Source organism: Xenopus laevis, chromosome 7L (genome assembly GCF_017654675.1).
Source record: "Xenopus laevis strain J_2021 chromosome 7L, Xenopus_laevis_v10.1, whole genome shotgun sequence".
Classification (NCBI taxonomy): Eukaryota; Metazoa; Chordata; class Amphibia; order Anura; family Pipidae; genus Xenopus; species Xenopus laevis.
Genome location: NC_054383.1, coordinates 66,348,350 through 66,374,039, shown reverse-complemented (window position 1 = coordinate 66,374,039; position 25,690 = coordinate 66,348,350). Strand labels below are relative to the sequence as shown.

The window sequence follows — 25,690 nt, the reverse complement described above, 5'->3', positions numbered from 1 at the left end:
AAAGGGTTTGTTTCTCCTTTAAGAAATAGGCTTTATTTTATTATTAACGCTGTAATTGTGTTTATAATGGATACTTACTCTTGCAGACTCCAAGTAATGTTGCAAAGATTGGCTGACTACTCGTGTATTTTCCAAAGTTATAGTTGGTCCAGAAAAATATTTTTCAACTACTTTATTCTGAGTGGTGAGGGGAAAAGAGATTAACAATTATCATCATGTGCTTTCTAACATCATGTGTTTTCCAATAAGTTATTGCCTTTACACAGCACAAAAATACTTACATCATCTTCAGCAAAGACAGAGAGACTAAAATATGAGCCAAGGAAAGAAAGTCGTTGAAGTTCACGTCCACTTGCAGGGCTCAGTGGTTTCGGCAACCATAAGGGCAAAGAGGTTATCTGGAATAGACAACAGAACTCTGGCTGAATTTAATAAAGCTGTGTATTTTTCGGTACTTGTAGCAAGACTTTTCAGTTTAATTTGTTACAATAGCAGGGTATCTGATTCACATGACAAACAAATCATATTTGATTAGAATATCCAAAACAGTTTGAGATGTAATGCTCTTTTCTTGTATGTGGGCAATGGCTGCTGGAAAAAAAATAACATTTTGTGCCACAGGCCAATGATTAGGTTAATGCCAACATCATCTGGACACTGGTTAGCTTTTCTGTTTGAATTTTAGGCAGTTTTTGTTTTGTTTTTCCTTTTGTTGCTTATAGCTTTATACTACAAAGGAAAGTTCCTGTTCAGAAATCTTTTACATATAATTCATTCTCTGGGACCTTTAGAATTTTAGTAACAATTAGGATCTTCAACAAAATTGGGACTCACTCAGGCTGTTGTGTCTGATCGTGTCATGCTTTTTAACAAAATCACTACTCTTATTGTTACTAAATCTGCGGATTACTATTTAAAGTGGCAAGTTCAGCCTCATATAGAAAAGTAAATGATTCAGGCTCTGACAAACTATAAATAAAACTGGGTTATCTGTGTCTATATGCACGTCTTTATAAACATTTTATGCAATAAGTAAATATTTTGATTGTGATGCAAATATTACAAGATATTAAATATTTACTTTTAGAGAGGATACAGACAACATTAGATGTATTTGATCTGAAAGTAGATTTACCTCAGTAAAGAAAATCTCTGTTGGATTCAAAACATATGGTTTATTCAGGTATTAATTAAAAATATGGACAGCAAGCATTTTTTGTACTAGCTAATCCAGTAGCATAACACAGTAATATAGATCTGCAGCTACCACAAAAGTGACTAAAAGCCGTGGTAACCGGGGTAATTTAGTGCTGACCTCGGCGGACAAAATGCCCAGTATGAAAACGGCTAGTACAGGTGGCCATTAAAATTCTCTAATGGATGTTGCTTGGGGCAAGAACAGTCTGTGCTTGTTGTGTCAGGAATTTTCAATTTACAATAGGATACAGCATGAGTGGTTTCAGGCTTTCTTCTGCCAGCAAAAATACACTGTTTATGAACTCCCCTTTAATCAAGTCGCTTAAGTCGCTATGGATTAGCTTAGCTTGAACAGTAAAGAAAATTATATAAATAAATATAGATATACATACACACACATCCTAGTAAATTATGGTCTATAAAATTCCAAGAGCAATAGCCCTTAGAACAACATCATTCTTATTGACTCTACCACGCTCTTTCCCCCTTTAACTGCATCTCCTCATTCAAGTATTGTGAATATTGGATAAAACCCCTAAGTGAAAGGAGCAGCAGTAAAGTTTATAAAGAGGATATATAAAAAATCAAGAAGGTATGAGAAACATACTTTTTATGACAGATTCAACAGGGAGTTAGATTGCAGAACTCTTCAACTTTTACTCCAATGAAACAATAAGGGTCATATACTGCATCATGTGATCATTCAATTGTATACTGATCATCATTCTTTGTATGGCTGCCTTTAGCAATTCATGCCAATACCCTTAATAGTAAATATCCTTCAGCATGGGCCCTATTAGCCAAGGGATGCTCACAAGACACTAGACCAAAAGGTGAAGTATTGGCATAATGTCTAAAAAGGAAAGCCAGTCAGACATAAAGCTTTAAGTTATTCTAATTTATTTGCAAATAATCATACTGACATAATTTAGATAAAGTGCAACTAGCCGCATCTGTAGATGAAAACGTGTAATAACAGTTTTATAACTGCACATAACAGCAACTGCTTTTGAACACATCTCAGTTAGGAACCTTGTTTTAATGATCTATGCAGAGATGTAAATGGATTCACAGTTCAGAACTCGCATATATTGAGCCCATTTAAAAGAAAGCTTCATGGAATGCAGAAGAAATCCTGTTATGAAACTTAATAAAAACATGTCACATGAACACATTGAGTGAGTAGACAAGGACAAATTAGAGTGTAAATAGGCTATAGCAGAGAAGTATGGATGAAGAGTTTGTTTATGGATGTTTAAATTAAAATGTTAATTTAAACTTGTTGCAGAAATTATGAAACACCACTGGAGGCACTTTGAGAGGAGTGGCTAAAGATGAGTATTTGTAGACTTCAAGGCTATTCAGAAAGTTTCATGCATGCTAAAAAAAAATTGGTAACGCAATCCACAGAGATACATTTAAGCCTATCTTAGAAACTCTGAAGAAATTGAAAAATACAATTTGGGAAAATAAATCTTTACTGTTACTCTTTAAAAAGAATAAACTGGTAAAATTTGAAAGGTTGTAGTTACTTACCAAACAGCAGACCGGATGAGTCTTCCCAAACTTAATTTCACAAAGCTCACCCAATGCCTAAAATATAAACACGAATAATTACATGGTGCTTTAAACAAAAGTTGAATACCCCTAGGCAAATAGCAATGGATTGACCCAGTGGGGATGGTGTTAGGTTGGATAATAAAAACATTTGGCATGGCACATAGCATTTAAAGATCATATGGCAGATACTTCAGACTGAAAGGTAGTATTAAATGGTAATAAAGAAATCAGCTTTCCAAACATCTGCTATAAGAGTTTTCACTTTCAAGTGATCCAAAGATAGTGGTCTGCATAGACTGAGAAAAACATTGGTTATGAATAAGACAGGGAACCACAGTGATCACAAAAACCTTTGTCATGAACATAGGAATGTTGGACCTGTAAGCCACCTATAAGATGGCAGTATACTTATATGTTAATTTATAAAATTTAAGAAGAAGGATCACTAAGAGTAAGCATAAGCTACTGAAACTGGACAAGAAATATGTTATCAGTGTTGCTTGAGAATGGTTGCATGACATACTGTCAAATCAATAGGAAAAAAAAAACAACAAACAGGAACAGATAGTATTTTAACTCTTGTAAAATCTGATATAAAGCACATAGTAAAATATGAAAAAGCAGCCTGAATTAGCAATACTGTTGAAATTCAATTGGTATAGCTTTTTAAAGAATAGAAGAAAAAAGAGGCAAGGAATTTGTGGAATTCTGTTACATAATACCTTGCTTAAATGAAGAAGCAGCAACTACCATGGCAAACAAAATACTGCAACACTAGATATTTCTTTCCTTAAAGGAGAACTAAAGCTTAACTAAATAAGTAGGCTATAAATGTTGTACATTATGTTTTGGCTCAAGTACCAGCCCAAGGCAACCACAGCCCTATGGCAGTAAAGATCTGTGCCACCAAATATGCCCCAGTAGCTCCTCATCTGTCAGTTACCCAGCTTAGGGAGCAATTCAAAATATACAGTACACATAGAATACAACTTTTACAATATAAGTGGGTTATTAATTAATACAAATAATGACTACATGGCAGCACAGAAACCAGTGTAACTAGCATCAGAATTTAATAATTAGCCCTGTAGTTTATATAACAGGTCAACCTAATTGTCTGCTTCATAATTTGCAACGAACACTAAGCTTAGCTTCTACAACTTTAGGCTGGTACAATAAATTCAGTAAATAAAATATGGCATTTTTAGCCCATATTCATTTTAAGTGTTTAGTTCTTCTTTAACTGATTTTTTTTCTCAGTATGAAAGATGCAGCACTTTTTGATTGACATTGTTTATTGCCACTTGATGAGCTCAAGCTTGTATAGGTGTTGGCTCTATGGGAGATAACCTTCCTGAAATTCGAAGCTTTCTGTGCAGCAGATGCAATGCCTTTCTTAGGGATACCTATAGCACATTTTTTATTCTGGAAATGGTGAAAGCAACATTTTGGAGTTAGGAATATTTACTTAAAAAGAAATTGTCTCCAGTTTGTGGCAAACAGTAGTAAAGACAAAACTGTAATAAAGGTAAACCACCCCCTTAAGCAAGAAATTGAACTTGAGGAGGCAGATTGTTTAAAGGAGAACTAAAGCTGAAAGGACCAGTAACATCAAAATAATTGTTTTAGAAATTCGTTAGTATACAACGAAAAATAAACATCAAGACAAATAAAACTTTTAGATTGAAATAATTTACTGAAACTCCACTACCTGTCCTCTTCAGAAAAGGCTATAGGGCAACCATCCATCCTGTGGTGCTTGATTTCTCCTCCCTGGCTGGATTCTGCATTGAAGAGAGAAGAGGATGGAGCGTAACGTGGCCGCTGTTCTTCTGCAAATAATCCTCACAGTAGTAACAGCGATACATGGAAAAAGTATTTTCTATGCCAGATATGATGGCCAATGCTGGGCTCTTTGCCACTATATCGCTACAACCTGTATTTTGTGTATAAATCCCCAAAGGCTCCATTACTAACTCTGGCACACACGGACAGGCGCCATCTCTTCAATGCAGAATCGCTCAGTTCCGTTGCTCCCTTTTCATGTAGTAGGGTTTTTTTTGTAATGGGGTTCGTGCTGGCTGTACGGGTCCCCTGGGGAAGGGGAGAGGTTCCTTGCATCTCCGCGGAACTGAGCGAGTCTGCGTTGAAGAGTGGGGCTGGGTAGCTCCGTGAAATTCGGGAGTTGCTTGAGCGCGTGACACCTGACTTTTAGGATAATGCGTTGTCGCGCAAAGCCCCCTCGGCACGTGTGTATGGGAGCTTCCGTGCCGGTATTGAGATCTGCCATCACGCCCGCGTCTCCATCCTGACACCCACACGATTCTCCCGTGTGCTTCTGTAATGGCGCCTGCCCATATGTGCCAGTGTTCGTGTTAGTAATGGAGCCTTTGGGGATTTATACACAAAAGACAGCACGTAGCGATATAGTGGCATAGAAAATACACTTTCCATGTATCGCTCTTACTGCCAATGCTGGATTTATTTGCAGAAGAGAAGCGGGCCTGTCACGATCCATCCTCTTCTCTGTTCAATGCAGAATCCAGCCAGGGAAGAGAAATCGAGCACCGCCTTTTCTGAAGAGGACAGGAAGTGGAGTTTCAGTAAGTTATCTCTTAATAAAGGCTTTGCAATTTAAAATTTTAATTTGTCTTGGTGTTTATTTTTCGTTGTATACTAACGAAGTTTTAAAAAATTTTTTGTAGATGCTACTGGTCCTTTAACTAAAGAAGTAGGCTAGAAATGTTGCACATTATGTTTTGGGCTTCTGTAGCAGCCCAAGGCAACCACATCCCTTTAGAAGTAGCTCCCCATCTTCTTTTCTGCTGCTCTGTACTGCGGTCAGTTTCTAAGCTTAGGGACCGACTCAAAATATACAGAAAACATAGAATACAAATGTTACTATATAAGGCTGATTAGTAATTTATACAGATAATTACTACATGGCAGCTCAGAAACCAATAATCAGCCCTGTAGCATTAGCTTATATTTCAGGCCAACCTCAGCTTCTCAACATCTGCTCAGAGCCCACAGAGCATGGAAGTGTCGTAGACTTCTGGATCATTGTTGCTACTAAAAATCTGAAACTTTAGGCTGGAGCAATAAGTTAATTATATAAAACATGGCATATTTATCCATATTAATTTAGGCGTTAGTTCTCCTTTAAAGCCTCAACTACTGCATGTTCTTTTCATAAAATATTTTTAGTAGCGGTTTAAAAAGCAACCACAAAAAGATGAGATAGATCATTTCAAAACTCATTTTGAGTTACAGGAACTATATGTTTCTCATTATTTCCAAAAGAGTGCAAATATGTAGGCGTGAGGATTTTTTGAAGCAAGACAGCAATGTCTATACTGAGGTAGGTCTCATTAAACAGTTGTTTGACATGTAATAATACAAAGTTTATGCGACAAGGAGTTTTTAAACTACCTGTAAGTTTAAAATTATATGCTCACAGAACGAATAGAATGAGAAGGAATAACTATTCCCTATACCTGTATATATTACGTTGTTAAAAGGAAAAGGTAATTTTTTAGGCACTCCTTTGCTAACCTTAGCCCAGGGCACTATTGAAGGAACTACACACCACCATCTAGCTTTTGCAACCCTCGTTCATGCTCTGGGTTGTGTGCATGCACAACAACAAAGCAAAGACATTGGCTTTCAGTTTCTAAGTTCCGAGTTTGATCTATTGCTCATGTGCAATGCCATGAGCAGCGGCCAAGATCGCAAGGACCTGAGGCGAGGTGGTGGTGCAGTGCTCCCTAATATATTCCCCGCTACACCAGCCTGTGCTGTTTGGCTAATCTTTTCTACAGATATTGCTGGGAGAGGCGCCGACCCCTCCAGCCAACACCAGGCAACTATTACCAGGAGAGACCCAGGGGAAATTAGGTATAAATTTTTGCCCCTAATATATTCAACCAGGCTCGCGCAGATTTCAGTAAATAGGGACACCAGTTCATGGTATCAGTTTACCAGTTCATATAACTAGAGGGTGCCTTGCAGATTGGAAACAAAATTGCTTCTTTGCATAAGAGTAAGAAAAAGGCATTGCCATGTTTTGGGGCTTTTTTGGGCAGCGGGTATCCAATTCATTGATCCCCTAACTGTATTGTATTTTTGGGATTTTTTTATAATCTGAAATACAAAATGGTGCTAAAAAATACAAGTAATTTTCCCAACCTGTATGTGGAATAGAGCATTCCTCATTACTTCTAACAGGAATAGAAAATAAACTTACCAATAAAGGGTATTTAAAGTTATCACTGTCCAGAGAACACTCTCTAGCTGCTTGAGATAAGCCTTGAAGAATGGGAACAAAGATCTGCATGGAAAGGAAATAAACCATTAGTCTTCCATAAAGAAATGGTTACACACAAAAAAAGGGCGGCTTAATAGTAATTGGCACATGAGACAATCCTGTGTGTTATGCCATCCAAACACCAGGCAATTCTATACTTTAGCCAGGCGTCAATATGATAAAAATCATACCCATTGTGTGTGTATTCAAAGGTCAAGCATATTTTCATATCTGTATTTTTCAGCAGTAAGCACTTGACCAGCAGGTGCAGGTTATTACAGGAAAAGGAATGAATGTGGGTCAGTTCTATGGACTGAATATGTAGAATCACCCCCTGTGCAATTACCCTAAAAATATTATTCATTTGGTTTTTACATTTTGGGCAGAACTGATCAGCTTTTTATTGGAAATGGAACAAAGAGACCAAACATTTGGCTGTATTTTATTCACCCCCCAGTCTGTTACCTTGTTAAAACAAATAAAAATGCATAAATACATATGTATAGCCTTTACAATGTTTACACTTATTTACAACAACTAATAATTCTAAATAAAAAGTCTTATTAAACGCATGTTGCAATAATTCTTATGGCAGGTAAACCCCCAGATCACTGTGAGTCCTACTATCCTATATCACTAAATTCTAATGTGAATAATTTTCCATATGCTAGCTACAGTATACCTGAGCTAGGTCAACCATACCAGATGGACTTTATGTCCTTCAAGGCTGCAGATTAAAATATGGTGCCAGTCTATCAACCAGGTGTCCCAATTTGATAATTTGCGAAGTAGAATTGTGGTGTCCTTAGACACTGCAAAAGCTTTTAATACAGTTCATTGGAAGTATCTATGGTAAGTTTTGTCCTGATGTAGATTTGGCTCCAGATTTAGCAGATGGATACAGGCACTTTATGCTCAACCACAGGCTAGGAGTTTAGTGAGCACAAGGTTATCTTGATGGCATTACTCTTGAGAGAGTTGTAAACCCTGTGGTGCTGGTGTTAAACACTAACATTTCAATTTGGCAAAATCTCCCTCGTTCCTTGCCTGGTAGAGTTAACGGGGAAAAAATAATTTTGAACATAAGTTTCTATATGTTTTGCATTGCACTCGTCTCCCCAGGGGCACAATGGTTTGTGTTAGTGGATTAGGTGATTTTTGTGGGCAGGGGAACATCCATGGTTAAATTTCAGGGTGCTCTGCCAAATCTGTTGGTTGACCCCAAAAGTAGATAATCTGCCTTTGGTCTTTTGGCTTTCTTAGGAGTCCTGTCCAGTCCAGTCTTTCCTATCAAGGGAACTCCTTTTAATCTGTCTACACACCAACTATGAATACAGTTATACAGGCCTTTCAGAAATCTCAGAAACTGTTCCACGGAACTCAGACTGTTAGGACTAATAGCTGCCTTATAACTTACTATAACATATTCCTGGTTGTGCTACTTACAGTTATGTACTATGTAAAAAAAAGTAATTTTGAAGGAACAGTAACACCAATAAAAGAAAGTGTTTTAAGTTCTTTTTCTACACAGCAACTCGAAAATGGGCCAGATACAGACTGGTTCAAAAATTGTCAAGGAGACACCCACATCAATTCGTTGACATGGTCCATATGGTCAGATTTTTGGTTACTTTAATGCATTTAAAGTCCCTTGAACCCCCTACAATTTGAAGCAAGATTGGTAAATGACTCCCCTTTGAGTCAGAAATTGACTTATTCAGTGAGAGGCTGTCTAAAAAAATTTAACACCATTTCTTTTCTATTCCTTATGTTATTGCCCCTTGTTTATTAAACAAAATTGAAAAAAAAAACTTGGAAAAAAGTGGCAGCAAGATTGGGCTGAACCCAGCTAATGTTAGATTATGTCTATTCTAACAAACTGTGAAAATAGGTATTTACCATGTAAATTGCCACGTAACTGTACTTTCAGGTTACTTTTTTTCTACTTTATTTTCAATGGTTTTCAAATTTCCAAATTGCAAACAAATTAGGAGAAGGGGAAAGTAGAAATGAAAAGAATCCTCTAGGGACATTCGTGTTACTTTTGAGCCAACCATTCCTCCAAAACACATTTAGAATTTCCTAATATTTTATTGAACGAATTCACAGTATGTAGTTAAACTTACATGCTTAAACACTTCTTCATCTTGGTATGTAGTCCTTACTAGCTCTTGAATAAACCCAAAAGGCAGGTTTCTGCACAACATATATGGTACCACCAAAGATGGCTGCTGCAACGACCTACACCAAAATAGACATATATAGCTGAAGAAGGATACAACAAAACTAATATAAAATATTGAAAACTTTACCATACCATATATTAGAACTAATGTGTGCCAATGCAAATATTTTTTGCTTCAGATTGCTTTTTGACTATGTCAAACAGATTAAAGGGGAACTATTGCGAAAATGACAATTTTATTTAAGATTCAATAAACTAGAATAAGAAACTTTCTAAATACAATCAAACATTCTGTACATTTTCTGAAACAATCACGTTAATATTCACTATTCCTCTCTCAGCATCAATTTCTCTTCATTCTGTGTTCATGCAACAGCTGGGTGTCAGTTATTCATTGACAGTCAGATACAATATATCTTATAGGGGGGGGCTCCTTTTGCCTTGATGATGTATTAGAGCTCACTCTATTAAAATCACCAGACATCCTGTCTCTCTACATGCAGGATTTGTGCAAAAGGCAGTTATTTTGTTAGATTTTGTTTGAACTGGAATCAGTTATTTGAGTGAGAAGAATGCTTACCTGTTAAGTTAAAACAAAAAACACGATCACCTGAATGTAACTGCACGACTGGAGGATAGTGATTGAAAAGCAAGTCTGAGTTGCAATTACCAAAAGCATAGCTTTGAGAGATTCAAAAATGATATAGAAACTACTAAAATAAACAGGGATCTGGCCAGTTTCCACATTAAATTTGTCCTTGCTTGTTCCAAGTCTGTATTTGTCTATATTTGTCTGTATGTCAATCATTCATGTATGTTGAAAGCAAATAATTTGAGTGTCTTACTAGTGTAAATATAGTAAATATATACACGTATAATATCTCTGCTAAACATGCATTTATTTTCATTAGATTTTCAATTCCTTTCTAGAACATGTGGAAACTTGTGCTGAATGAGATTATTGCAAATGTTTTTCCTTAGTTCACAAAAACTTAAAACTTTAGTCTGAACATTAAGTGCTAAGCCTTTCAAAATATGAGCAGATCTATCAAAGGTTAACGTTTTCCTCAGCTCACCAGATTGCTGACTTTTCTCCAGTATAACAAAATAAATCATTTGATGATCTGGCTTGTTTATTAAAGTATTTTCCAGCTTTTCCTATTCGTTTTTTTTTAGCAATTATAAAGTGTTAAAAGAAAAGGGATTTTTTCCCAACCATTTTTTTGTCTAAAGCATCTTGAAAATACCATTGGAGAAAAGTTCTGTCCTTAACCACAATGCAAATCTAGAAAGGAACAGCCATACTGCCACCTTACATATGCCCACCATATTATCAAGGGTTACCAATGTGTAGATTGCAGGCAAAGAAAACCAGTTAATGGATAAGTAAGGGCAGCATGTGCACAGGTAGGAGTGTAGTCAAGCTCTACTGAAAAGATGAGCCACAAGAGTTAATAGTTTAAAAAAAAGCTGCTTCCTTAACTATCCACCCACACTCCCACATGCATAAAAATTCTCATGCCCATTTTTTGGCTTAAAAGAAATAGGACAAAATGATCATTACTTGCCTTGGCTGTGTGAGGGCCCCCTGTAATACCAGAGCAGCATGGCAAATACATTGTAATCGAATATTGCTCAGGAGTTGACTCACATCTGGCTGGGTGCACATCTAGAAAAATAAAAGAATATATGCCATAAACCATACCCTATTCTTTATTAAAAAGGGAACTACACATACAAATATTTTTCGGCAATTCAAATTTTAATTATTCCTTGCATTCCTCTTCACAATCCTGTTAATCAGCTATCTTCTGATACATACAAAATGCAGAAAACACAGTAGAACAAACACTACTTTGAGTAGCAATTACATTTACAGATAACTTTTAGGGCCATTCACAAGAAATAGTGACCTAGAGGTTGTGCAAATTTCCCGCCACAGTCTATTGCACAGTAAATCCCATTCATTAAAAGGTACTTGTGCCAAAAGGTACTCCTTGCGCTTCAGTATACTTACACTTGGCAACACTTAGACCTTAGCGCCTCCTGTTCTGAATTAGGTTCAGTTGAGCCTATTAACACAGAATGACCCTGAAGCTATTGCCACCTCCAAACCAGGTGATAGCTGCAGGGTTCCCACAACGTCCCCCTGTCAATGGTCGCAGTTGGCTAAAAGAATAGGGTGCAGCGGTCACTCAAGTTGAAGGCCAGAAAATAATGGCAACAGGTATTTAAGTACACACTACACTAATACAATGGCTAAAATTGCCTCAGGCACATCCCCCCGGTCACCACAAACGTGCTGGAATTCTATGGGAAAATGTGGAATTATGGGAAAAATTTGCACTCAAAATTGCACTTTGTTCACTGCAATTGCAATCATGAAGAACCCATATTATCTTTCAACATAACCAAAAAACTGTTTCAAAAACATAAAAGCCAAATAAATGCAGATACAATCTAGAATAAGTTGAATAACATATATGAAACACAGGGACGATCCTGCCTCTGCGGCTGCTGCCCCCCCCCCGCAGGTGCTCACCTTTTTGCATGCTTGCTGCCCCTGGTAACCAGTGGGGTGCTGACACTTGAGGCGAGTTTCTCAACTCACCTCATTGGTTCAGCACCCCGAAATAAACAAACAAGAAGAAGGTATGAAAGATAAAATTTTAAAATACAAAAGAAAAAATTATGAGGTGTATAGATTATGACTTATATCCAGGTACACACTATTAAAATTTGCATCACTGATCATAATGTTTAACCATTTCAAACATGGTTAATTTATATATCAGGATCTTACTGAAGCACTTGAACTTTATCGTATGAATAAAACTGTAGTGATGGAATTGCCTTATTTAATTTAAAGGTTTGTTCAACTGTAAATAATTAAGTGACTAGAAGTACTTTGTTACACAATGTCTAAATTGCAGATATACATATACGGTATATGAAATATCAATGTATGTAAAGTCCTCTTTAAATGAAACTAACTTTTCAGAGTTTTTTTTGTAGAATTACCGCCATTAACATATTTTACTTTCCCAGTCATTGAAACTCAAAATGGCATTTCAACACCTCCTGATGCAATCGAAGGTAACCGTTAAACACTTGCCTTCTGTATTTTATACCATTGTATGGATATATCAGAGTGGCTCTTGAATTAAATTAGGTGGCACAATGTAAAACCAATCTGTGCCTTCAGTAAAAACCATACAAGAAAATCCCAAAATTCTTAAATTACCTTTGGTGCTTTCCTCTCTTCGATTCCCACTCTATCAAAGCATTCAATGAGGTAGTTGAGCATCTCTGTTTCTTTGCAAGTTTCAATAGTGAAGTGATCAGCACAGGATTCTGTACTGCTTGTAGCACTAATTGAATAAACACATATGGAATAATATTATAAAATGTGCAAGTATGTTTTTTTTGGCCACATTAAAGATTCTTTGATATGAACACACACATTAAGGAGGGTGTTACTATATTAATTAGTTACATTAGTAACCACACAATACTAAGATTTAGTGCATAGTTCAATTTGTTACAAGGCAAGTGTTATTAAGTGATCTCTTTGAGCAGGTTACTTGTAGCTTTAAAAAGGTGAAAATGTATGTATGGAAAAGCAAATGCATCTCAGAGAGAAACCTGTGTTCAAAAAGGTAATTGTCAGAAAAACAAAACATGCATGCTACCTTTTATCAGTGATAATTTGGTCATTATGACATTGTTTCCAGTGCTTTTTGACACTGACAGGTCATCCATCTGTCTGTGCTTACTTGGGGCAGATTTTGGCCCACAAAATTAGTCAAAATCAAGCCCACGTGCTCACAGACTGTTTGGTATCAGAATAAAAACAATGTATGACTTTAACCTTAGTGAAAAGAAGCTATGTAACCAACATGGCAGTAACAATTAATAGTCAGGTAGCAGAATGCTCAGAATCGATCCTCCTGACTTGAATGGCGATCACAAGGAATTGTCGGTGTACCTATGTATTAGGTGATTGTCACTCAAAAATACAGCAGCAAGGCATTTGTTGTTCAAATCAATATGGAACAATTTCAGAAGCTTTTTCCCCCACTCATTTAATCATTCCATTTTTAACCTGTACCCAACCAGCTCCAACAATGTCACAAATAGATAAGACTTCATGGGGATAGCACTAGAGGTAAGGTTCATATGAATATTACTGAATATGTGGATGAAGACTCCTGACAACCACACATCACTAACAGGTTAATGCACGTTTTTTTGACCACCTACTTACTATATGACCTCCAAACATGCCTGAAACAAATAAGCATACCCAAGCACATTTAACAAAACTGTGCTTTTGACCTGATGTCTCGTTTCTATTAGGGAATGGTTTGGTGTAGTTTGTTTTGTTTCAAAATAGTAAGGAAAAAATAAATAAATAAAGGCTTTACAATAATCACACGTTTACAGGAAAATATACAATTTTTTTTTAAAAAAAATGTAATTAATTTGTTTTGCAAATAACCAAATGCCACTCACAAAGGATTACACAATAGCAGATTTTGCATCACATTCTGTATTTCAATTTTCAACTTCTTATTTTAGACAAGCATAGGTATAAAAACAATTAGTAAACATATAAATGGTCTCTCTAAGTGAACTGTGTTGGCAGTATATTAAACAACCAGAATAATTAACCGGAGGATATTGTTTGATTTGGGGAGAGAAATCATATTATAGTTACACTTTTAATCTGTGAAGTGGGTGCAATTCGATGGGTTATCATATGGTCACAAAACTATGTACGGCTCATTTAAGATATCTTAAATTCAATATAAGGAAATGTAAAATATGCTAATTCCATATAATTTAAAATAGGTTATTTGTTGTTAATCAATACCTTCCTTTAAAAATTATAGCTCACCCCAGCACTGACCAATCAAGGTACTACCATTCATCCAACATTAACTTGATACTCTAGAAATGGTAATGGGCAAACAGTAGCCTTCTCAGGTCATCATACTTAATATACAAGGGGAAAGTGTAGCTAGGCACTTCATTACTTTGGCAAAATACAGATATCTGAACTTCACTTCTACAATAATGACTAGGGATGGGTGAAGTTTTTCGCCTTGTTTTGCCGAAAAAATTACGCCTATAGACTTGTATGGTGTTGTGCGTCAAAATAAAAAGCTGCACATCAAAAAAAATTCCGCTGTGCGACATTTTTTTTTGACGCCCATTAAAGACTTTAATGGGCGTCGGTGACATTTCTCTGGCAGCAAATTTTTGGCGAAATGGAACAGGTCAAATTCGCCCATCCCTAATAATGACCTCTCTAATGCTTTATTTACCAGTAAATCCTTCCAGCTGACACAAGGTCACCCATTCTGATTAGAAGTAAGGATGTTCCACCTAAATATTCGGATATGGTTTTTTTTACAGTGAGAGCTGTGAAGATGTGGAATTCTCTCTCTGAATTAGTCTTACAGGCGGATACATTAGATAGCTTTAAGAAGGGTTTGGGTGGTTTTTAAGCAAGGGAGGGACTACAAATGCAAATTGGAGAGGTTTCAAATGGGGTTTTTCGCCTTCCTCTAAATCAACTAGCAGTTAGACAGGTATTATATAGACTAAAAAGGTTGAACATAATGGACGTGGGTCTTTTTTCAACCTAACTTACTATGTTACTATGTATTGATGAAGGTGATATACCAAATATCATGCAGCATTGAAACTACAGAATGGACTACAAAAAGGTAAATATACAGTACATGCAAATTTTGTAAGTGCAAACGGTACATCTCTACATTTGTAACTATTTCAAATAACTACAATTTGAATCAGGTGAAAGTGATTAGAACATTTTAGATAGGATTCTGATTTAAGCTAAGACATTTAATTTGTCTTTGTTGTTGAAATGTGTCGCAACATCATTCCTAGGTTGAAAGACCTCCCTGAGGCCTTTAGAAAGTAGGCAATAGATGCATACGGTTCTGGGAATTATTTTTATGTTGAATAAATAATAGCAAACATTTTTTTGGTTAAAATACCATACCTTTATGTTAATACACTGTTTGAATGAAGATCAAATACTGATATGTTCACATATACCATACGTTTAAAAAGAAAAAGCTATACATCGGGCTTAATGACGTTTTAACATGATTGTATCTCTAACTATAAGAGGCAGTCAACCAAGTGTTGAACCGCAAAATGGAACTTGTATTCCTATTCTGTTACATATGCTTAAGCAGTTACATGTATTAAGTAGCATGTCTCAGTGTTGCAAATTGGTCATTAAAAATGTGCTCATTCCTAAAGTACAAAACATACAGCTCTTGTATAATAAAGCACAGGCCTTTCGATCAAGTACTCAGAACCTAAAAACAGTGTATAATATAATTTTAGGTTTTAAGTTAGGTTTTTGAGATCTTATGGAATCCTTCAAAAATTAAAACCAATACCATTATTTTAAAATATAATACTCAATGAATTCAATGCATAAATATAGTTCATTTATCAAGTGCATCTGGGGGCAATGTGTATCATCTACACAGTATTATGTTGTATACAAAAAGCAATCAACATATTTTCCGTTTTTCCTTTGTAAGTCCCTGCATCTGGTATATGTAGTACAATACCAGAACATCAGCTGCATTTATTTCCTTGCAACTCCCTGCACCTGACCATAAACTGTTCCACAACAGCTGCACTTCCCCTTGAAACGTTCTGCACCTGATCATAAATTGATCCAAAACAGAGGCATTTTACCTTGCAACTCCCTGCAGCTAATCACAAATTGTTGCAGAACAGCTGCATTTATTCCCTTGCAACTCCCTGTGCCTGACCATAACCTGTTGCACAACAGCTGCATTTTTCCCTTGCAACTGCCAGCATCTGGTCATAAATTGTCCCAGAACAGCTGCATTTATTCCCTTGCAGCTCCCTGAACCTGATCATATATCAATATGCAGGAAAACAAACCTACAGCTGCTGTTATGGAATATCATAACAGTAAATTCTAATGTACACTGTGTGTATAACCTTTATAATGTAATAGAGGCAGACAGCTGCATAGCATATAACAATGTATTATGGACTATATATTATGTCCAGCGGGGCATGTGCATTTGTGACTGATGCCTATTTGCTATAGAACACAGGAGAATACTGTTGTACTTTAAATAAAAGAAAATATAACTATTACAGTTTGTATAAACCTTCACATCTATTGCTTTATGTTGAACATATAAAGTGGACCAGTCACCCAGACATAAAAAGCTGTACAATAGAAGTCCTTTTCAAATTAAACATTAAATCCAAATTAGTTTTTTCTATTAAAGCATTCATAGCTGTTGTAAACTCATTTAAAAATTTCAGCTGTCAATCAAATATTGCCTGCCCCTCCTCTATGCCCTAGGCATAGAGGTGGGGCAGGCAACTACTTTCACTTTCCATTCAGCACTTACTAGATGTCACTGCAATCTCCACATTCCCGCTCTCTCGTTACCATATAATTGTGTAGCAAGTGCATGGGGATGGACATCAGGTCCCCCATTCTGGTGCACAAACAAGATTTTGAGATGATGCAGGGCTTGTCTTAACAGTATCCACAAAATGGTTCCTACCTGCTTGCTATAATTATGAATTCCCAGACTGAAGGAAACAATATTCAAATAGTTTATATAGTGTAATTAAAGTTTATTGTGCTTGACTAACATGATAAAATAAGATTTGTAATAATTTTTTCAGGGAGACAGGTCTCCTTTAAGGTATATTGTTATAATTGAATGATCGGGCAGCAGCATAAGTTATGTGCAGGCTGGGAACACACAGGACAGAGGGTGGGAGGGGAGGGGTTATCCTGCAGAGTTCAGCCTGTCAGTCAGTGCTGTGACCAGTTCCTGTGAGAGAATGAACAGACACCCCTACTCTCCATTTCAGTCAAGCTTCTGACCTGTAAACATCTCTCTGCAGCTCTGATATAATGACAGTTTTAGGAGGTTAAATGCTTTAAAAACATTTTTCTTTCTGCATCATTACATGTTTTGAGGAAGGATGAGCAATACATCTGAATATGAAGGTTATATAAAATGTCTCCTTTAAAACTGTATTCCCTATCATTCATGTACTCATTTAAAAAATGCACTCAAACACTTTGGTACATCCCAAATTCCTCTCTTTCCTTAAATATGGACTGTATCTGTCCTCCCAGGTATCACAAGTGTGTCTCAAGATTGAAGCTATGTCTGCAGTGGTACAGCCGTTTTAGACCTCTCCAGCTTTGCTCCTAAACACACACTGCTAATGGATGGCATCTTAAGCATTCTACCTAAAGCTTTAAGGGATCACTTGTAATGCCCTCTGGCAAAAAGAGATCCATAAACACATGAATATTAATGAATAAGGCCTGTGCTGCCTATACAAACATCTAACAAACATCTATTCTAAAAGGACAATGTATTTTATTGCCTATTCTTACAAGTAGAGTTATACCCCGTTTTGTAGAAAGCCTTCTGTATAACAAGTTGCTCTTCATTATTGGCTTAAATTTGTGGACAAAGTTTTTAGGGGCACCCTGGTCATCCCACATGTCCACATGGTCTGCTTCATCTACAGTTACACTATTGCTCCATGCCCCAAAGCCCTATTTGAAACTTGAAAAGGATACTGTACATGTCAGTTTTAAAAGGTTTGTTCACCTTTAAATTAAATTTTAATATTCAGAGACAATTTGCATTTGGTTTTCATTTATATGTTGGTTTTGAGTTATTTTGCTTTTTATTCAGCAGCTCTCCAGTTGAAATGTATGAAATAAATAGGAAAAATTAGCCATTCTATAACATACTAAACAAGTATTTGTACTTGGAGAGAGAACTGACTAAAAGACAGATTACAAAGAGTGGTGGTAAATGGAACATTTTCCAACAGGACTGGTGTTGTTAGTGTAGTACCACAAGGGTCTGTCCTTGGTTCTTTACTTTTCAACTTGTTTATAAATGGCCTGGAGGTGGGCATTGAAAGTACAGTTTGTTTTATTGCTGATGATACTAAATTGTGCAGAACTCTAAGTTCCAAGCAGGATGTTGCCACTTCACAGAGTGATTTGACTATATTGGGATAATTGAGCAGCAAACAGGAGAACAAATCTCCAAAATTTGTAAATTGATCCGTACAAATTGAATACGATTCAAATTTTCAGGTAGGAACCATTCTATTGAACATTAGCCATTCAAATCTTTACTTAACCTCCCAGTGGAAATTGTGAGTATATTCGGCTTAAAAAAAAAAATCTAAATGAATTCGAAATTCGACCTTTGAAAAATGGGCCTTCCCATGGTAGTGTGTTGGGCGTTTCCTTAATTGAGATGAAACTAGAGGTTTTTGTTGTTGTCTAATGCAGGCAGTGTCATTCTGTTGCTACTAAAGCAAATACCATAATGTACTGTCTTGCATAAAAAAGGCATGGTATGAAAAAATCATTTTGCCTCTTTAAAGGTCCCTAGTAAGACCGCATCTGGAGTATGCAGTGCAGTTTTGGGCTCCAGTCCTTAAAGGAGAAGGAAAGGTTAAAACTAATTAAGCCTTATCAGAAAGGTCCATCTAAATATACCAGTAAACCCCCAAAGTAATGTTGCTCTGAGTCCCCTGTCAAAAGAAACACTGCATTTATTTCCTTCTATTGTGTACTCATGGGCTTCTTTATCAGACTTCCTGCCTTCAGCTTAAACCTCATTGCCCTGAGCAAGAGCATGCTCAGTTCGCTCCTCTCCCCCCACCCCTCCCTTCTCTTCTGTAATCTGAGCCCAGAGCAGGGAGAGACTCAGGCAGGAAGTGATGTCACACCACATTAATACTGCAGCTCCTATTCTAAACAAACAGAGAGCTTCTAGAGCTTTTTAATCAGGTATGGTAAAACATTCTACAGAATAAATATAGCATTCTAGTTTGCACTATTGCAGCTAATCTATTGGCAATAAAATGCCTCTGTAGCTTTCCTTCTCCTTTAAGAGAGATATAAATGAGCTGGATAGGGTGCAGAGAGAGAGAGTGGAAACTAAACTGGTTAGAGGGATGGAAGATTTATATTATGATGGCAGACTGTCATGGTTGGGGTTGTTCTCTGTGGGGAAAAAAAACATTTGCAAGGGAAGGATTACTCTTTATATATTACATTAGAGGGCATTATATACTGATGCATAAAATGGATCACCGCACCAGAGGCCACCCCTTTAGACAAGAGGAAAAGACGTTTCATTTAAGCAATGTAGGTGGTTCTTCACAGTGAGGACAGTTGTGGAATGCCTTGCCAAATGATGTTGGGATGGCTGATTCTGTTAATACCTTTAAGAACTTGTATGGTTTATTGGACAATAATATTATCCAAGGCTATAGCGAAGTGTTGGTTTGAGTGAGCGTGTATGTATGTATGTATGTATGTATGTATGTATGTATGTATGTATGTATGTATGTATGTATGTATGTATGTATGTATGTATGTATGTATGTGCTCTGGGATTCATTTGGTGGGGTTGAACTTGATAGGCTTTTTTTTAACCAAACTTAACTATGTAACTTAACTTAAAGATGAATCACCCTTTAAGTCCAATTCAAATTTCTCAGAAGATTAATTATATCACAGAAACTATCAATCAACACTGAGGTAGCAAGTACTAAGAAAAGATTAGAGTACTAAGAAAGATTATATAGGCAAATCAGCACAGTACACAATAGTAATACAAATTACTAAACATTTTTACAAATACTTTTGATTCTAGAAGATAAACCTGTAGACTGTACTTATTACAGAATGCCATCACTGTGCTTAAGTAATGTATTTTAAAGACATAATGGTAGCTTAGATCAAAGTAATTTTCAAACCTTAACACACAAGCATGCCATATATTCTGCATTCCACCAATACCTGGAACCAAACGGGACACAAGAAAATTCTTCTTCATCATTTTCTTCATCACTGCTGCCCTCAGTCTCATCGGGACAAGTGAGGGAAAGAAGAGACAAATGGCTGTTGTATGTACTACCATAATATAAAAATATGTTATTAAGAAGGCTGGGATTAGGAAAATGGTTATTTCTTACTTTGCTGCCACAACAGACATCTTCCCTGTTACATGCTGGGCAGATAAGCTGAAGGTACTAGAACTAAAGGGGAGCTAACCATGAATTTCTCAATGCTTACTGCTACAAAAAAAATGTATTTTCTGGGAGAACTTTTTTCCTTTTAATTTTTAATGCAAATGCTAAATGAAAATAAGTAGGAATAAAACTTCAATACAGATCAGATACAGTAAACATTAGGGCAATGGAAGATTTGCCACCCATGATTATTTAAATAACTGAACTCGCAGGTGGTAAGACCTACATATCATGTAGTCGCAGCTTCGGAAGAATGAAGCAATGTGTGATTTCAGTTATTTTTAATGGAGAGGCATTTTCGGGAGGTTTGTTGTCTACAGTCGTGCATTTTTATCGCAATAAACAAGTCTCCCTGTCGGCCACTGCCTTTTACAGAGATTGAAAAAGAAAAACGCATGCACATTCAGACTTCTGACCCTGACAATTAAGAAAAAACATGGTATAGATGGATAGCAGCTGGTGAAATTGCTGCTTTCTGTCTTGACATAAAATGTAAATGAATACATTTAGCAAGCAGCTAGCAAAGCTTTTTTTTATTTTGTATGTACAGCGCACAACAGAAAGAAAAACACCACTACCACCATAAGTTTCCCACTCCTGCCTCAAAAATCTTTTTTTTTTCATTTCCCATAGCACACATGCAGGACATGCCGATCTAGGGGCAGATTTAGCAAAATGTGAATTTAGATTTTAATAAATACTCACCCACATTCTATTCATTCCTATGGAATTTTTGGAAGCCCATTTATCAAATACCATTTATAAATATGCTTTGAATAAGCCCATAGGAATGAATAGAACGTGGGTGAGTTTTTATTTATTAAAATCTAAACTCACATTTTGATAAATCTGTCCCCATAATGTCCTGCTGTTGATAATGTAAAGAAAAACTTTGGGCTCTCAGTCCCACTGATAGGGGTGTATGTTTAAATTCCAAGGAACCTTGTAACAGTATTAGTTGCTCTCACTACTTAGAACACCACATGCAAGGGAGCTGAGGCAACCTATGAGAGGACAACAGCAAAAAGATAATGTGGGCCCCCATAGTATTTTATGCTTCTGTACAAGCCTATTATTACCAATTCATATTTACTTTAGATTTGCAGGAAAACTCTTGGGCAAATTTTCTTATAAGACTGGTTACAAATTAGAAAGATCTGTACTACAGACTATGTAGCAGGGCAGAATTATCAATGTGTGTGTACAAAAAGCAAATGACATTTAATACTAATACGTCTATCTCCGTTTCCCTTCCTTATCAAGCTCTTCCTAACAATATGTCTAATCTAGTCTATCTTCTTATAGAGATTTTATTTAATTTTGAGATTTTTTCAATTTATATCACAAAATCTTAGAGACCACACTGATACTCTTTTATGGCATCCCCTCCCTATAAAAGCTGGTATTTATTACTACAGATCTGGGATCTGGTATTTCAAAACCCATTATCCAGAAAGCTTCGAAGTACGGAAAGGCCATATGCCAGAGACTCCATTTTAGTCAAATTATTGGATTTTTTCTCTATAATAAGCATTAACTTGTACCCGATTCCAACCAAGATATAATTAATCCTTACTGGAAGCAAAATAATCATATTGGAGGTTCAAATTACAGAAAACCTCAGGTCCAGAGCATTCTGGACAACAGGTCCCATATCTGTATTCTAAATTTACAACACACTAACTTAAATTTTATATAGTACACATTAACATATAGCAATGAAGTGGAATTAAAATATATTGATGAAAAATGAGAAATAAATTAACCGAGAGGCAAGAGGAAGGAAATAAAAAAAATATATAATCAGATTTATTAAACAATGCCCAATAATTATCTGATAATTAGGATTTTGTTTTACTCTTGATCAAGGTCTAAACCCCACAGTTCTGGACCACTGTTAAACGTTTGTTGGCAAATGGCTCTGCTGAACACCATCTACTAACGTTACTAAAGAGGTAGAATAGACAGATTTCTAATATACATTCCGTAGCACCTAATGGAATCAGTGCCCATAACTTGTATATACCATTTCATGTCATCAATTAGTAAGGGAGGATGCATTTTACACTATAGCAATATCCGCAGCTCAAGACTCCACTATACTTCTCACTGCAACTAGTATTTATTATGTAAAGGAAATAAATAGTAGTTCTCCTCACAAGTATTCAGGAAAGCAGCATAAAATGTACAAAGTTTCTTTTTTCTTTAATCCTGCCCTGCCTGCTCATAGCTACAATTCACTGTACTTGTATTCTCCTACTGTGAGATTTTCAAAAGACTGGGGGTAAATTAAAGGAAGAGTAACACCAAAAAATATATAAGGAATTAAAATATAATGTACTGTTGCTCTGCATTGGTAAAAGCTCTGTGTTTGTTTAAGAAAGACTACTATTGTTTATATAAACAAGCTTCTATGTAGTGACAGGGGCTGCCATTCAAGCTGGAAAAAAGGGGAATAGGAACAGATTACATAGCACATAACAGTTGTGGAATATAACCGTGTTTAACCAGTCTTATCTACAGGTAACCTGCGCCTTTTTTACTTTTTTCCAGCTTCAATGGGAGCCCTTGTGGCTACACAGCAGTTTGTCACGGGGGAATGTTGGCACAAAATTAGCAATATTGCACTGGAATCCACTAAATGTACACCATGACAGATAATCACATGCCAGTGTGTACACAACAGACTGGATAGGAGACCAGCTTTTTCTCCAATGGTGATTCTATGTCAGCAGATGTGCGACACTGGCTGGTGTACAACTGGCCTAACCGTGAACAAATGTTTTTCCCCTCAATTAATTTAGTTCTAATTTTTACTCAATTTTACTTAATTTTGAGAAGTGCATGTGTTAACCATTTATTAAATTCATTTAGTGTGGTGTAAGGAAAGCTATTAAATACCAGCTTTAATATGGAGGGAGTGCAATTAGAAAGTTACCTGTGGGGTCTCTAATTTTATGATTTTACAGTTCAGCTGTACTGGTCAAAAACTGGTTTCATCATGATAAAAAACTATTTTGCCTCCTTATAGGTCCCTGGTAAGGCCTCAGTATACAGTGCAGTTTTGGGCTCCAGTCCTTATTAAGAGAGATATAAATTGAGTTGGAGAGAGTGCAGAGATGTACAACTAAACTGGTTATAGGAGGGATGGAAGATTTAAATTATGAGTGTAGACTGTCAAGGTTGGGGTTGTTTTCTCTGGAAAAGTATAATCATGCGAGGGGACATGTTTATACTTTACAAGTACATTAGAGGACATTATAGACAAATAGCAGGGGGCCTTTTTACTCAAAGAGTATCAACGCACTAAAGGCCACACTTTTAGAGAAACATAACTTTAATTTGAAGTAGCCTACATGGTTATTCACAGCGAGGTTGTGAGACTGCCCTGCTGGATGAGGTTGTGATGGCCGATTCCGATAATGCTTTTAAGAGGGGCTTGGATGCTTTCTTGGACAAGCCTTATATATCCAAGGCTATTGTCATACTAAAATCTACAATTAGTATAGATATTGGGATATATATATATATATATATATATATATATATATATATATATATATATATATATATATATATATATATATATATATATATATATATATATATATATATATATATATAGTTTATGTTAGTGTAAGGAGGGAGGTCTGTGAGAGTGTGTATATATGGATGCTGCGTTTCATTTGGAGGGATAAACTTGATATAGATTTTGGTGTTTTTTTAACCCGATTTAACTATGTAACTAGAGCAAGTAGCCTGTTAACCACCTATAATAATGAAACATTCTGGCAAGTCTACTTGGAAACAAAGGCATCATTTGGATGAAAACTCTAGCACTATAAAGAAGTTGATAGATTGATCAATTAATATGCTCATAATTTATGGATGTCAAGATAATTTACTTGGCAGTAAAGAAGTTGGCAGAAATGTATAAATGTGCATATTTATTTTTTCTTTAAATGAGATATAAATACAAAAAAAAACATGTTCTTTAAATGTATTTTCTGCCTCTATGTACAGTGATAAAAAAAACGGTCTATATGAACTTGTTTTCTATTAAAAAAATTATATATTTTTTTTTATTTAGGAAAAAATTATTTATTTAATTAGTTGCTTTAATTTACTACACTGAAGACAAATGTGATCTGTGATTGCAAATGTTGCTGCTAGAAACACTGGTTTTGCTTGCTTGGAGCAAATGCTCCCGTGTGTTAGCTATTTGCACAACACAAATCCACCAAAGCAGGGAGTATCAGTTTTAAATTACAGTGCACAGTATACATTCCTTCTCAGCACGTGTGGAGCATGGGATTTTCCATGCACAGGGGATGGGGGACTGCAGATAAAAGGGACCAAAGTCTCTATACCTATAGTAAATATCACACATGCACCCCCTACCCCTTAGTACTGGGTAAGTATGAAAACATTCCACATCATCAAGTCAGTAATCTTTATAAAATAAATAACACATGCACACACCATTGAGGAAATACCTAGGAGGATTCTGGATTTCACTTGGGGACATTCTGGGAGAAAATGCAACTAAATGTGCAGCTGAACTTGGTCTCTGTCTAGGTGAGCTGAACAGAACTGCTCGAGGGCTGCTGGAAAGGCCTTGAGGGCTTGGAGAAACATACATTATAGGAGAAGTACTGGTAGACCTTATGTTGGAAGGAATGGGCAAAGGTCTTGAATGTATCATCGTGTACGGGTGATAACGTGGTCCTGATGGGCTTGAATGCACAAAGCGAGGGCTGCCAGGAACAGATTCGCCCACAGAATTTTGAGGAGTATTAGGAAGTGGAAAGGTGGGTGAACAAGACAAAGGCATACCAGAAGCCAAATTGTAAGAGGAAGCTGGACTACTACCATAGAGACTAGACAAAAAGAGAAAGAAATGTGTAGAACATAGAATATGAAATATCAGAAAGCAACAAGGGGCAGTATACACCATTTTCAATATGAGCAAAATGAATAGAATTGTGCTGAAAAGACCGTCCTTTTTTTATACAAAAATATTTTCTTAGTTTTTATATTAAGGCAGTAAAAGAACGTTCTTTTGCTCCTGCAAGTTATTTTTTTTCACAGAAATTATGACCTGTAATATTAAGAGATTTCCTATAGTTGTGCACATGTGGTGGCAAAGCACTAATAAATTGCTTACCAACTACTTGGGTGCAATGATCAGAAGGAAAATGCCATCACAAAACAACATGTAAGGGTAGTGGCAGAAAGGGAGATTAGTCACCCAGTGACAAATCTTCTCTTCATCAGGCTACTAATCTCCCCGAAATGCAAGAATA

General features: G+C 36.2%; 1 protein-coding gene across 2 annotated transcripts in view; it reads right to left on the bottom strand.

Moving 5' to 3' along the window:
* The window catches only part of ube4b.L (ubiquitination factor E4B L homeolog), a 73,317-nt gene that overhangs the window by 20,877 nt on the left and 26,750 nt on the right, over window positions 1-25,690 (bottom strand). Inside the window, exons 7-15 of one of the 2 annotated variants that reach the window (XM_041569135.1) lie at window positions 24,881-25,264; window positions 20,152-20,265; window positions 12,493-12,619; window positions 10,817-10,917; window positions 9,190-9,304; window positions 7,004-7,087; window positions 2,734-2,790; window positions 282-398; window positions 79-177 (exon numbers count right to left, since the gene is read on the bottom strand). In XM_041569135.1, the coding sequence (XP_041425069.1) occupies window positions 79-177; window positions 282-398; window positions 2,734-2,790; window positions 7,004-7,087; window positions 9,190-9,304; window positions 10,817-10,917; window positions 12,493-12,619; window positions 20,152-20,265; window positions 24,881-25,264 (1,198 nt within the window). The remainder of the gene's footprint in view (window positions 1-78; window positions 178-281; window positions 399-2,733; window positions 2,791-7,003; window positions 7,088-9,189; window positions 9,305-10,816; window positions 10,918-12,492; window positions 12,620-20,151; window positions 20,266-24,880; window positions 25,265-25,690) is intronic. The other variant, XM_018225629.2, reaches the window with a different exon arrangement.